This window comes from Rhamphochromis sp. 'chilingali' (assembly GCF_963969265.1).
Source record: "Rhamphochromis sp. 'chilingali' genome assembly, chromosome: 11".
NCBI lineage: Eukaryota > Metazoa > Chordata > Actinopteri > Cichliformes > Cichlidae > Rhamphochromis > Rhamphochromis sp. 'chilingali'.
In genome coordinates, this window is record NC_137938.1 from 23,598,937 (window position 1) to 23,612,803 (window position 13,867).

General features: G+C 41.0%; 1 protein-coding gene across 1 annotated transcript; it reads left to right on the plus strand.

Annotated features, from left to right (window-relative positions):
• The first annotated feature begins 30 nt into the window (after nt 1-30).
• sphk2 (sphingosine kinase 2) lies at nt 31-13,721 on the plus strand. Its single transcript, XM_080895333.1, has 8 exons — nt 31-275; nt 4,196-5,780; nt 7,612-7,761; nt 7,847-7,941; nt 8,052-8,167; nt 9,121-9,324; nt 9,457-11,071; nt 11,367-13,721. The coding sequence occupies exons 2-8, from the start codon at nt 5,324-5,326 to the stop codon at nt 11,427-11,429; spliced, it is 2,700 nt and encodes an 899-aa protein (XP_080751459.1). The 5' UTR covers nt 31-275; nt 4,196-5,323; the 3' UTR covers nt 11,430-13,721.
• The last annotated feature ends 146 nt before the right edge of the window (nt 13,722-13,867 follow it).

The following is a 13,867-nucleotide window of genomic DNA, read 5'->3' on the forward strand; positions in this document are numbered from 1 at the left end:
GGCATGTGGCTAATAAACTGAGGTCCCCACGTAAATGTTACAGGACACGTCTTTTAATTGGCATTTATCAGCCGGCCTGATAACAAGTGAGTTGGCCAGGAAGTGCTGGTCTGTCAATGATTGGAGAATGTCGGTGGGTGGGTGTTCTGTTTTCCTTATCGTCATTGGATTTCCTCTCCGCCGCTCAGAGCTGCTGCTCCTGCGTCTCCACATACTTCCTGCACCGAGCCACAGCATTCAGAGGCTATCTGTCGAAAGAGGGGAGCCAAGATGAGGTAGTTGGGGCTTTTTCTTTTCTTCTTTAAAAAACCATGAAATGATATTAAACATGGGTTATACAGATATGCTTCTGGCGACATGCAAAGCTCGAAAACAACTTTTCCTGTTGCTCATTTTGATAGGGTCTTAATAACTGCTAGCTAAAACCATGTATCCTATGCGCTAATTTAAGTATTTAATTAAACAAAAGGGGCATTTTATTTCGATTTGTCCATAGTGTTCCTCACTAATCTTTAGTGGAGTTATATTTGAATATATTTGTCGGGTTGAACTGGGACTATATGTCAGTTAGAAAGCCCCTAGTTAGCCCCTGTGCAGCGTGTCAGCCGTTTACATTAGCTAATGTTAGTGACGCTCGATTCACAACTATTGCTTAGCAGCTCTGTTTACCGTACACAAAGACCCGCTTCCTGCAGTTCATATTTCACCTTCTCATTTCTGGCACTACAAGCTAGAATTATCGGCTCTAGCTCGCCTGTGCTGTAACTGTCAAAATACAGCTAAACATGAACAGGTTAGCAGGCTAACAGCCTGTCAAATCCATGTAGCATTAAAGTTTAACCACATAGACGTAGCTCTTACTACCAGACAAGCTGCTAATAAATGTTTAATAACGCCTTTACTACAAGAGCGACCTCGAATTCAAAAGTGTAACCTTATCGAAAATTGGCTTTGTACTTTGAAGTCACTCAAAGACAACCTCATTGTGTGGGAGACCAAAATTAGTCGGAGCATAGTATTATTATTATTATTATTATTATTGGGTGTCCCCGCCCTGCGATTCAAGGACAGGGTAAGGTGCAACAATGGGCATCGGTAGGGTCTTTTTCTGTGTGTGTGCTTTATCAGGACGGGACATCAGCCAAGTATTGATTTTGTCTACACCACAGCTTGCATAATGTTTCCTGACTGCTATAAAAGTTGAAAGATGTGAACAGTTTATTAATTTAGGGTAAACCGAAGTCCCAGGTGAGACTGCAGCAATTGTACATTATGAGCTAAAGTCTAATGATCTGTCTCCTGCTGACTTGGTAATTTATCATTGCTATAACCTCACGTGTAATGTAATTTGAAAATAATACATGTGTTTCGGTGTATTTTGATTATATATCCAGGGTTTTTCTAGGGTCAACATGAGTATTTTATGCAGAAGTCTGTGCGTTTTCCTATTATATGGGGACATGTTGTAAAACAAAGTTATGTTTAAGCTTGACTGAATGAAATCCCACTTTCAAAAATCATACCTCTGTTTGTTTTATTTTGGTAGAAGTTTAAAACCTTTTTGGAGGGAAATAAAAGATTTACCATACAGGGAAAATCCTGATATGGCTCTTTGATAAGAGGTGATACCAGACCACCTTGTTTGGTACAAATATGAGACTGTACTAATGCTTATTGCAAAGTCTGTAAAATATAATACAATTATTTAGGTTAGGTTATTTAAACCGTGAAAGAGACACTGTGTCCCTAAATCCTGTTATGCAGAAGTTACCCTGAATTAGAAAAAAAACACATGAATTGTCATGCAACCTTTCCTCTACAAAAAATAGTGTCTCAGCAAGCCAGTTGAGGATGTGTGACTCTTGAGTCATTACGTGGTTTATCACAGACGCACCTCAGGTCAAAGGGCATAACGAATCTTATATTGCTTCACCCTGTACCCATAATCAGTTTTCTTATCATCAATGTCCTCCTCTGTACTTGACTGAAGTATTGTTTTTGTGCAGTACAATCAATCTAAAGTTTTATTCATTTCATGTAATTTACTGTTGTGCTTCTTAAATTTTGATTTCTTAAATATTTGCAAAATCATGTCATGGTTATCACCACAGCGTTGTGGTGTGGTCATAGTGCTGAGGCTTGTACTGGCAAGCAAGATTCTGCTCTTACTGAGGTAACATCAGCTATAACACTGGATTATCAGTGTTACAAAGGGTGATTCGCTTTTTACCAGAGTAAATGATCTATTCTGACCCATGGACCTAATGGTACAGCTATTTTGAGGGGGTGAAGTTTTTGTCTGAGAAATTTTGAAAAATGAGAAACAATGGATTCTTAGTGCCATCCATCCATCTACCACTATCATGGTTTGAATGTGTACCAGTCTTACCAGAGTGACACCCCCCCCCCCCCCCCATTGCCTCCCCTAGTACTTCCAGGAAGACGCCAAGGTATTCACAGTCTTTCTGGGAGATATAATCTCTCCAGCACCTCTTTGGTGTACCCCAGAGCATCCTCACGATAGGACATGACCAAAACAGTTCACCTTGGAGGCACCCAGGGAGCATCCCACTCCTTTTGATGTGTAGGGGAATGACTCTACTTTGAGCCCTTCCAAAACGACCAAGCTTCTCACCCTATCTCTAATCTGCTGATTGTGTTGATGATGTCAGTATTTCAGTTCACTACCCAGAGCTTGGGTCCACAGGTGAGGGTAGGAATGTAGATCAACAGGTAAACCATCAAGTTTAGCTCTCTCTTCACCGCAATAAACCGGTTTATCGTCCACATCATTGCTGATGCTGTGCCAATCAGCCTTTCAAACTCGCATCACTCATGAATCAGACCCAGAAATAGTTAAACTCCTTCACTTCGGCCAGCAACTCCTCTCTAACCTTGAGTGGGCAATCACCCCTTTTCTGACTGAGAACCTTGTGTCTTAGGCTACGTTCACACTGCACACTGTCTTAATGCTCAATTCCGATTTTTTGATCAGATCCGATTTTTTTGTCTGCTTGTTCACACTACAAATAAAATGTGACAGCAAAAGCGCTCTAGTGTGAACCCTCAAAGTGGCCCGCATGCACAAAAGAAGACATCACACACAACGCGCTCTGTTTAGACCCAGAGCAAACAGTATTGTTTGACTGATAGCCCTTAATATAAAGACTTGTTTCAGTCTTTACGTTTCCCAATTTTTCTTTAAGTTATAAAGTTATTTTGTTATTTACATATGGCCTAATAATTATCCTTATTGCAGTTTTAGAGAGGAGCTGTGCTTCAAAGGATAGTTGCAGGTTTCTGTCAGAATCTGCAGATTATACAGTACAAATAAAATGTTCACGTTTCTCCAACGTTGTCTTCCCAACAGTTTAGGGTAGGGTCAAAAAAGTCGGATTTGATGCGCTTTTGCTTGCAGTGCGAACATAGCCTTAGATTCGCTAATTCTTATCCCACTTCACACTAAGCTACCAACCACCTCGGTGCTGGAGGCCACTTCCTGGTGAGGCAAAAAAAATAAATAAAAATTGCATGATTCCACAAAAAAGCAAAGAGATTATCCATGGCCTCCAAAACAGAAACCTTCCACAATCTTACTGCACTTAGAAATTCTGTCTACAAAAGCTGCAAATAGAACTGGTGACAAAGGGCAGCCCTGATAGAGTCCAACTTCCACCGGGAGCGGGTCTGACTCTTACTGCTGGCAATGTGAACTAAGCTTTCACTGGCTGTACAGGAACAGGCTTTTTTCTGTTTGCTGCTAGCAAGTTTAAAGTAGTTTTAGTGTTCTGTACGCCTTTAGTAGCATGATCTTAAAACAGGACACCTGTGCCTTGTTCTTACAAACTTTATACAAAGTTTGTGAATAGACAGGAAAACCATATTTTTCTTTATTTTTTACATGTTCTCACACAGTTTAACCTCACTGGCACTGAATTTAAAATGTTTTACATACACGTATGTCAGATCCTCCTGTGTCTTAATGACACATCAAGCGAACGCACTTGCAGGTAGTTTGGAAAACACTGGGTTAAGTTATTGAGCTGATCAGTGCATGTTAGAGTAACTGAAACCAGATAAGGAAAAAATATTCAGGGTATGCTGAACTTGCTTCTTAGTCAGGCCCCTGCTTTTGTTTCTTTTTCCTACTGTTGTTTTTTTCCACTAACTGCTGTTCTCCTTTGTCCTCAAACAGGAACAGAGATATTTGGGAGGGAACGTGAGGCTTGACTCAAGGACTTTAAGATGACATAAACTAAGGACCCAACTGGAACTGTCTCCTTGTTTGTCTTTTGTTTTGTTTCTGTTTTTGTTTTTGATTTCTGTTGTCATTTTTGTTTTTTCACCTGTCTTTGTGTTGCTCTTCCTATTGGGGGGTAGTACTTGATTGAGTGAATGTTATCACACTACTGTCTGGAGAACTGGCTTAGTCACTCCTTTTGTCTGCCTCCTTTATGTCACTTAGAACAAGATAGCAATAGAAGTGTCAAAGGTCTTGAAAAGTCTGCACTAATCTATCTTTGTGGCATTAATTACTTTTTGGGCAACACTTAAAATGCAACTTACTTTACAAAAATCTTGTGCTTTAATTTAATTGTTGTAGCCTCCTTGTCTAAACAAGGTGTGTTTGTGTTTTGTCTTGATCATACTTAATGATCATTTTTAATGCAACTAAGAGTTTCATTTTTGTCCATATGTGTAATTATTTAAGGCGAATTGTCATTGTTAAGTAGCTGCTGAGCTGCCCTGTATTGCTATCACAATAGGCAGCTTTTACATTGTAATGTAAACTTATTTTTATACTTTGTGAAGAACACTTTTTTTTTTTTTGCTTAAATGACTGATTCTACATTTTATAAAAATCCTGTTTGTTGTGACTATGTTGATGTATTTTCTGTCCACTTTCCAATTCGGAGCCAACTGTATGAGCTGACAGCTCCACAGATCACACCTTGATGGGAGGTTTCTAACTGTGACACAAAGACTGGTCTTAAGCAGTTCCCATCTTCACTGGATCAATAAAAAATACTCTAATTTGAAGAAGGATTAAACTGGGAAACGTTATTTGTATTCTTTTCAAATGAAGACATATATCTGAACTGGAACGACAGGAAGATCATTTTTTGTGACTTTTACCCCTTAAACTGAAGCACTGACAAAAAGAATGATTTCGAAGAGATTTTAAGGAGAAAGTTCTCGACAGACATAGTCTTTCAATTTGTGCTGCAAAACATGAACAGCTGGTAGATTGCCCAGCTCTTCAAGCATCTGAGTTCAGAAGCCCTTGTTTTTTTTTTAGACTGATTAACTTTGAGCAAAGAAAATGCGATCCCCAGAACCTTCCTCACCTTCTCCAGCAGAAGCTCTCCTTCATGGTCAGTTTGCCAGCTGGGGAACAAACAGCAACAATAACAGTAGTCCCAACAGCCCCGGTGGTTCAGGAGGGCTGTCCCCAGCTGCTCCTCCAACTCCAGCTCCGGCATCCAACTACGCCCTGACCCTCACCCACACCCACATACATATACAACGCCTGTCCCCCCGGCCTGGAAAAGAAGCTCGTCTCCTGCTACCCTTATTAGAGTTGGTGGGGTGCAGCTGCCCCCGGTCCCCTGCTCCCCCTCTGCTGGTGCTGTACTGGTACCCACCAGGAAAACGAAGGAAAGGAGTGTCCCGGCGCAGGCAGGTGAGGGCCTATCTGGCAGAAAGCAGAGCTGAAGCTGAGAGGTGGTCGGCTGCTGTACAGTGTCTACTTAGAGGTGTGATGGTCACTGCTAACACAGGTGAGTGTATGTTTTACCTGTGGTTTGTTTGTGCAGCTTGGATCTTGTTTCTAAATGAACATACAAAAGACTGTAGCAGTAGCTACACATTTTGCGTATTTATATACTGTAGAGTGTGATTTTTTTGTTTTTGTTTTATTGCATGAATTTTATTATGTTGTCTTAAATGTAAGTATGTCATAATGATAAACTTTTATTATAAATGACCATGGGCAGTAGAAGCAAAGCTTTTGAACATTTTCCAGGAGTAATTCAGACAGTTTTTATTTTATTTTATTTTATCACAATTTAATAATAATAATTTAATAATAAAAAAAGCAAATTAGTGAACAATAAGGCAAAAAATTCATTAAGGCAAAATTCAGTTTTCCGATGTCTTATATACAACTACATCTGCTCTATTATATTATATAAGACTAGGCTGAAATCGATTTGATAGTGGCAGCAACTGTAAACCACAGTTCGCCCTGATCGTTGGTACTGTACACTGAGCTGATGGCCTAATTAAAAGAGTAACACTAATAGCTTATCACAGTGTTTATGGAGCTTTAGCCTTTGTATTTGTCTCCTTGATAAAGTCTTGAATTTCAGATGCTTACAGTAGAAAACCTACACAATGTAGCATCAATCCACTTTGCTCCATGCCCTCTTTGTAAACTTCTACTAAGCCTAGCGTAATGTCACAGGGAACCAAGACTTTAATGTATTACATTTCCTCACTGAGGGCACAAATGGTAACAAGACTAGTTTAACATTTTGGGGCATTATATAAAAGACAAATGAGGATTAACACTAATGCACCCTAAGAGGCTGTGAGATTTAGCATCGAGAGCTTTTGGATTTTGTGTGTTTCACATAACAGGATCATTTTCTTTATTTTTTTTGTGGGGTTTTTTCCATCTAAACCTATACGTCCTTCCTCTTATCTTTCCTGCACATGTGGTCTGTATCTTTCAGTGTCTAATGCAGAGACAGAGGGCGGGGAGTCACCATCCTCAGTTATCTGACAGCTCAGCATGAACTTTGTGTTTGTGTTTACTTTTTTTGTCTCCATTGTCTGTGTGGCACAGAGTTAATCGGCATCTCCCATCTTCTGTTTTTCTTTTCCTCGTCTGTAGGCTCACTCTTTAATCCTTAAGTCTCTTAAATCTCCTCGTCTTCTGAGATCTTTAGTGCATACCCTTCACTCGCAGTGATGCAGCTGTCATTCTTTTTTAAATTTCTGCTTGTGTAACATTCATAATCACACTTCTGAATCACTCAGTGGCCCAATACTGAGAATGTTTATGCTGACGGGCATTATAGGTGTGGTCAGATGGGTTTTCCGCACAATAGCGTGAAGTGTGGTTTATTGCATAATCAAGGATTATGTGACAGCACAGCCACATAATATCCTCTCATGCACCAGTGGTTTCATCTATAACATACTACAGTTTATATTGAATTTTATCCTTAGATATTTACTTTCCCCACAGGTTTTATAGAACAGGACTAGAGTAATTTCATTGCCTTCGTATGCCACTGTTTAGTTTTGACCAACTATAATACCTATAATTTGAAGTCTAAATGTGCCCTTTATCATATATCTGACTTTAAATGATTGACAAACTCACTCTTGAAGGACAGTGTGATATGTATTCTGTCAGGAGAACTTTAGGAGGCTTCAAATGGATAAATGCATTCAAAGTCCAAGGTTGGGCAACACTGTAATACCAGCTTAGCTTATGTCCCAGTTGGCTGGTTTTGAAAATGTGCTGAACCACTTTCTTTGTCCTGGACCAGAGCTGTGCAGGTTTTAATTAATCCATCCTGTTCTGTCTTTCTTGTGAAGAATTTTCAAGAAGTCTGCTACCTCGTCCCAGGCGACTACTGTTATTGGTCAATCCCTTCAGTGGAAGAGGCCAGGCAATGCAGTGGTGTCAGACCCACATCCTGCCAATGATTAGAGAGTCCAACATCAGCTACAACCTTATACAGACAGGTAACACCCTGAGGTCTAAAACATCCCAATGAGTCAGAATGTATGCATTTATATGGCAGGCATTAACGTAATTACCCTCCCTCAGAACGCCAGAACCATGCCAGAGAGCTCATCAGAGAGATATCACTCCCAGAGTGGGATGGCATCATCATTGTTTCTGGGGATGGTCTACTGCATGAGGTAAGGTGTTTTTGGCCTGAGAGGACAACCAGGCTGAAATTGTGGCACGTAAATGTATGTCTATGTCTAACACTGTGATTATTTAAATCTTCTGTCTTGTTTTCCTGCAGGTAATTAATGGGCTGATGGAGCGCTCAGACTGGGAACAAGCAATAAAAACACCTGTCGGGATTCTACCCTGCGGCTCTGGGAATGCACTGGCTGGCTCCATCAATCACCACGCAGGGTGAGCACATCTGTTTAGGTTGAAGCTTTTCTTCCAGCTGCCTGTACAGTGTGGAATTAGGTGGAACATTAAGTCTTCATATCTCCCTCAGTGTTTGCATAGTGGATGATTTAAAGTAATGCTGACAGTCTAGATTGTGTTTGCTGATAACGGGTGCAGTCAAGTTAATTCTTTAAACTTTATGACCTCTGAATGAGCCAATCATATTACAGATTGCATATGCAGACTCTTTCACAGCAAAACTTAACCAGTTTAATATTTTTGACAGAGAGTAACAGAAACAAGCTGTGATACCCTGAAAGAATTATCTGTTTTCTGATACGTTTCTGGAGAAACTTAAAAAAGTGCACTTTCTGTAAACCCTCAGCCAGCTATCTCATCCTGTGAGATAGCTGGCTGGTCAAAACAACTTTTAGCCAATGAAATGGCTCATTTTTAATCTACATTTTGATACCAGGTTCATTTTCTAGCCATGAATCCTTCTGTCTAGAAATAATTTTCTATGATTTAAACCTCCTTGGATCTGCATCACAGAGGGTCTCAGAGTCAATGGATGCTCTCTTTGCTAGTGCTGAATTTTCTTATTATATTCATACATTCATATGATGGCATGTCTCTTTTGCTTTACTGAACTTCCGAGAAGAATATCCAGTTGTCGTGACATTTATGTTCAATGTAACGTCCTTATCTGCTGGCTTGTACAGGGAGGTTTAGATGATCCTGAGACCCTCTGATGTAGTCAGATGATTTTAGTTTATTTTTATGAAAACTGACCTTACAAAAAAGCCCATGGATACCCAGATTATTCTGTTAAAATAAACTACATAAAAAACAATGTTTTTTTCCTAAACAAAAGACCGTAGAATTATGTATATTTGTTTTGTTTAATCTAGTCTTTGAATAGCTGTTGTACAGATCTGTCTTTATTTTTACTTTTTTTTAAATTTCCTCAGGTATGACATGTGCCTTCGAGAGCCCCTCCTTTTGAACTGCTGCTTTTTGCTCTGTCGAGGCGGAGTCCGACCCATGGACCTGGTCTCTGTGACAACAAGCCCCGCCCCTTCCAACAGCAACCGTGCTGCAGGACCCAGGAGACTGTTTTCCTTTCTTTCTGTTGCCTGGGGCTTTGTGTCCGATGTGGACATTGAGAGTGAGAGGTGGGTGTTTCAAGTTTTCAGAATCTTAATCTAATGTTGTTTTCTTCATAAAAGCCTGGCTTTTAATTTATTCTGGATTATGTGACGTCAATTTCAAAATGTAGCTTCACTTGCAGTCTTGTCTTCTTCCAGGTATCGTGGTCTTGGCTCAGCTCGCTTCACCCTGGGCACATTAGTGCGCATAGCTTCTCTACGATCCTACAAGGGTCGTCTCTCCTTCCTACCACCCTCTGTTGTCACCACATCACCAGATGCCACACCTCCACCAAGGAGACCGCTCTCCCGCAGTATCACAGAAGGCCTGGAGGGCTTCTGCCGCACGCCTATCCATCGCACCTGCTCTGACATGGGCATCAGTGAACAGAGGAGCTTGCGCAGGGGTGAGGGAGAGAGGGAAAAAGAAGAGAGGCAAAAGGAAAGGGAGAGAAGAAGGGAGAGGGCCAGGGGAGGAGGAACTGGTGTGGTGAGGGCAAGCAGTCTGGCAGAAGACAGAGAGAGGGAGGGACAGATGGAGATGGAAGCAGAGGAGGAGAGGTCAGGGACTTGTTCAGAGAGATCAGGGACAAGTTCAGAATCAAATGAAAGGGATGAATGCAGTATGGGAAGGGAAGAAAGGCTGGAGAGGATCAAGGATGAAAGGGAAGATGATGGAACAGCAGAGCAATACTCAGAGGAGATTGAGGAAGACGATAGAGGTAAGGACGGGGAAGGGAGCAGTGGTTCTGTAGAAGGAGAGGGAGTGTTGCATGCGAGAGAGCTGGGTGAGAGCTATGGGGTTGTCATGGGGCGAGAGGCAGATGAAGAGCCAGAGGATGGCGTCACCCACCAGGATTGCCTTCATGAGACCAGGCAGGCAGTGAGAAAGAATTCAGCCCCTTCAAGCCAGATAGCCGAAGCTCTCTGCAACCAGCCTCTCAGTCAGGAGGCTGATGCAGATTCAGGCACTTCAAATGGCGTCGATGATATGGATCTGAATGGATCTTACTACCGGAAAGATTCATACACACTGGATGTCGCTCGTGAGCGAGCTTTGACGATCTCCTCTCCCTTTCGTCATTCTCCCTTCTCTTACAAGGCCAAAACCCTGGACAAAAACCAAAACGCCTCCCGGCCAAGGCCCCTCTCCCTCCTTCAGCACTCCCAGACAAATTCCCTCCCACCTAAACTCAACTCTCTCTCCCTGTCTCTTTCTCCCACACCCCCCTCGTCTCCTTCTTGTGCCTCCCCACACTCATCATCCTACCTCGCTCCTCGTCCTAACACCCCAAATTCCACATCACCCTCGCCCTCTTTACGCACGCCATCCTCTTCTTTTAACTTTGACATTGCTGAACCAGCAGGACCCTTCAAGAACCGTCCATCATTCTCGCTGCCTTTAAATCTAGCAAGGGATGACTTGTTACCCCCTCTTGACCAGCCCCTTCCCACTCGAGACTGGATCACCATTGAAGGGGACTTTGTCCTGGTCCTGGCCCTTTATCAGACCCACCTTGGGGCTGACCTTTTTGCTGCACCCCAGGCCAGGTTTGACGATGGGCTGATCCATCTGACTTTTGTGCAAGCAGGGATCTCTAGAGCAACTCTACTGAGACTTTTCTTTGCCATGGAAAGAGGAACCCACCACTCTGTCAGCTCTCCCTATGTGAGCCACGTTACCTGTAAAGCATTCAGGCTGCAGCCTCTGTCGGCACGAGGAACACTCACTGTGGACGGAGAGCTTGTGCCCTACGGGCCGCTTCAAGCACAGGTCAGAAAGAAAAACAAGATTTAGCATAAATAATACTTGTTGAGTAAAACCACAGTGCTAAATTCCTAGGTCTTTTCATTTGTCTCAGTCTGAATTTAGTTTGTAATAACTACATGTTCTGTACTTTTAAAGCTTTTAATTAATCATCTGATTATTCATTCACATTGCCAACAGCAACTTACGTACTGTATGTTTCTACTCTCAACACTTAAGTACTGTGTGTTCTGTGCTGCTTTTTTTTGCTAACACTTGTGATTAGTAATATTCATTTTCCTGATCTCTTAATGTTTTATAGATCCATCCTTCCATGGCCCGTCTCATTGTTGGAGACTCTGGAGAGAGGATTACCAGATTCTAATCAGGGATTGGTTGATTTGATTGACATATCAGCACTCTACTGAATTATATAATCTCTGTTGCCATCCATAGTCTGAGAGGACAGGAGTAGCTGAGAGACTTCAAATAGCCCGAATTGCAGAAACTGCTTTTCTACGGATTAATGAAAGGGATAACCAACCAAGCCACGCATCACTGAAGCATCTCTGCAGGGATTAATAGTGAATTTGAAAATGGATGAAAAATGCACCTCATTACACAGCTGTTGGATTACGCACAGTGTACCCTGAGAAGCATGAAAACAGCACGGCCTGGGATGATGAGAGGGAAAAACAATTGAATGTTTATGGGTTTTTGTGCAGATAGTGCATGTGTTGGATGTATACATAACAGTATGCATGCAAAGAAGCACTACCTGTTTTATTTTTGTTTTTGCCTTACGCTGAGATGAAGAGAAATCAGATTAAATTCAAAGAATATCATTTGTACACATGAAAAGCTATAAAAATGTATTGAGATTCTCTTAGGCCAAGAGCCAGTGAAATTATTGCCACGTCTCTATCATCAAACAGCCTCATCTTACATCAACATCCAGATGTTTGAGTATAAAAACTTTAGTCCCTGAAAGGAATGCCTTATCTGATACTGTACAGTACAGCTGTACTTTTATCCTTTCCTTCTTATGTATGAAACTTTAATCTTCTTGATTTCCGTTCACCTATCAAAGTCCTTTGACTACATTTAAAAAACATAAAGTCTGAGCGCATGTGACTCGGCCACTTTTGTGTATCAGTGGAGAAAAAAAGTGACTACAAGTAATCATTTTTCTCATGCAAGTAAATCCACATAGAGCAGCAGGATCAAGCTTTTCAGGGTCACCACATTAGTAGGAGCAGTGGATCCGTTAAAGGGTATCCATCACCAACGTTTGCATAATCTGCCTTTTTTTCTTAACCAGTGGAGGCAAAGTGATAGTGATGTTTAACAGACGTTGCATGCCTCAGTTAAGAAGTAAATTTCACATGTATTCTTCCCAAACACACTGAAGATCACAACACTAGAACAATTCAAACTATAGGGTAACACTATTCTGTCTGATGCAGTGTTTTGTTTCAGAAAGTAGATCCACTAGCATTAGCGTCACCTGACATGAATTAACTGTTGCACTTTGAAGACTCTTAGCTTTTGAGGATGTGACTGACCGTTAACAAAGTCATGTTGAAACTCTAAAATCCTGCTGTAGAGTCAGCACTAATCCCCAGCGTTGTCAGATCAGGTGGTAAATCAGATAGAAGAACAGCTTGCACTTTGAGAAATTTGCCAGCAGCAGAGGCAGTTTGTTCAAGTAGGCAACAGACTGATGTTTAAAACTGAAATATATATTTTGAGACTACAAGTATTTCCAAATGTTGATGAGTTGAATCAAACTACAGAGGTTGAAGCCCTTTGAGGATTTTTTTTTTTTTTATTCAAATCTGCTGATACTTGGACGAAGAATAAATCATTAGCATGTGCAGTTCATCAATCAGGAAGTTTGTGTGCCAACTGCTTGGTTCATCATCAACTTACTGTATGTCTCGGTCATACCTGGACAAATCAATGCCTTTGTATAATAAGCCTGTAAATTCTGGCTGTTGATCATGAACTGTTTAAACCTGACTGCAGAAAATGGAGTAAAACTCTTTTGCTTACCAGGATGTTATTTTTTTGCTTTTGTTTTTATTTTGTGTTCCTTTGAGCGCACAATGCAGCTATTCTACCACAGCTTCACTGTGCTTACACAGCTACAGAATGTGAGTACAACATTTTGGGTCTAGGCTTGTAATATTACCAAATAGATGAGTCTCTATACACTTTGAATGGAGTTTTTGCCAAAATGTTTACCCTTGATGTTTAAGAGACTAGTTATGACCATTTACCTTCCTAAACATTTTGTTGTCTATGGCCATAGCTGGGACAATGGTGTTAAAGACCAATTCCTATATGACCACGATGGGGTATTACCCTTCAGTTGCTAATGCCATAAAGATGTCTGTAGTGGGCTGCCTGTAATGAAATTGTAATTACTACTAAAACAATGAAAATATATACGTTGTACAGTTAATAGTTATATATGGTTTTCAATAAATGTAACTTCATATGTTTGTTTGGAGCAAATTAATGCCTTATTTTGTCTTTAGTCACTAAAATGCCACCACATTTTTATAATAGAATTAAACCGTTTGATGTGGAAAACAGGAAGCTTTTTTCACGTATCTAAATGACTTTTTTATCTTTTACCCTTCCAGCAACGCATTCATAATAAAATTGATCTGTAACTGTCGATCCTTTTTTCCCTCTGAAAAGTGTTATATATACACTCACCAGCCACTTATTAGGTATGCCATGCTTGTACTGAGTTGGACCCCCTTTTACTTTAGGATTGATTAAATTCTGCATGGCACAGATGGAGCAAGGTGC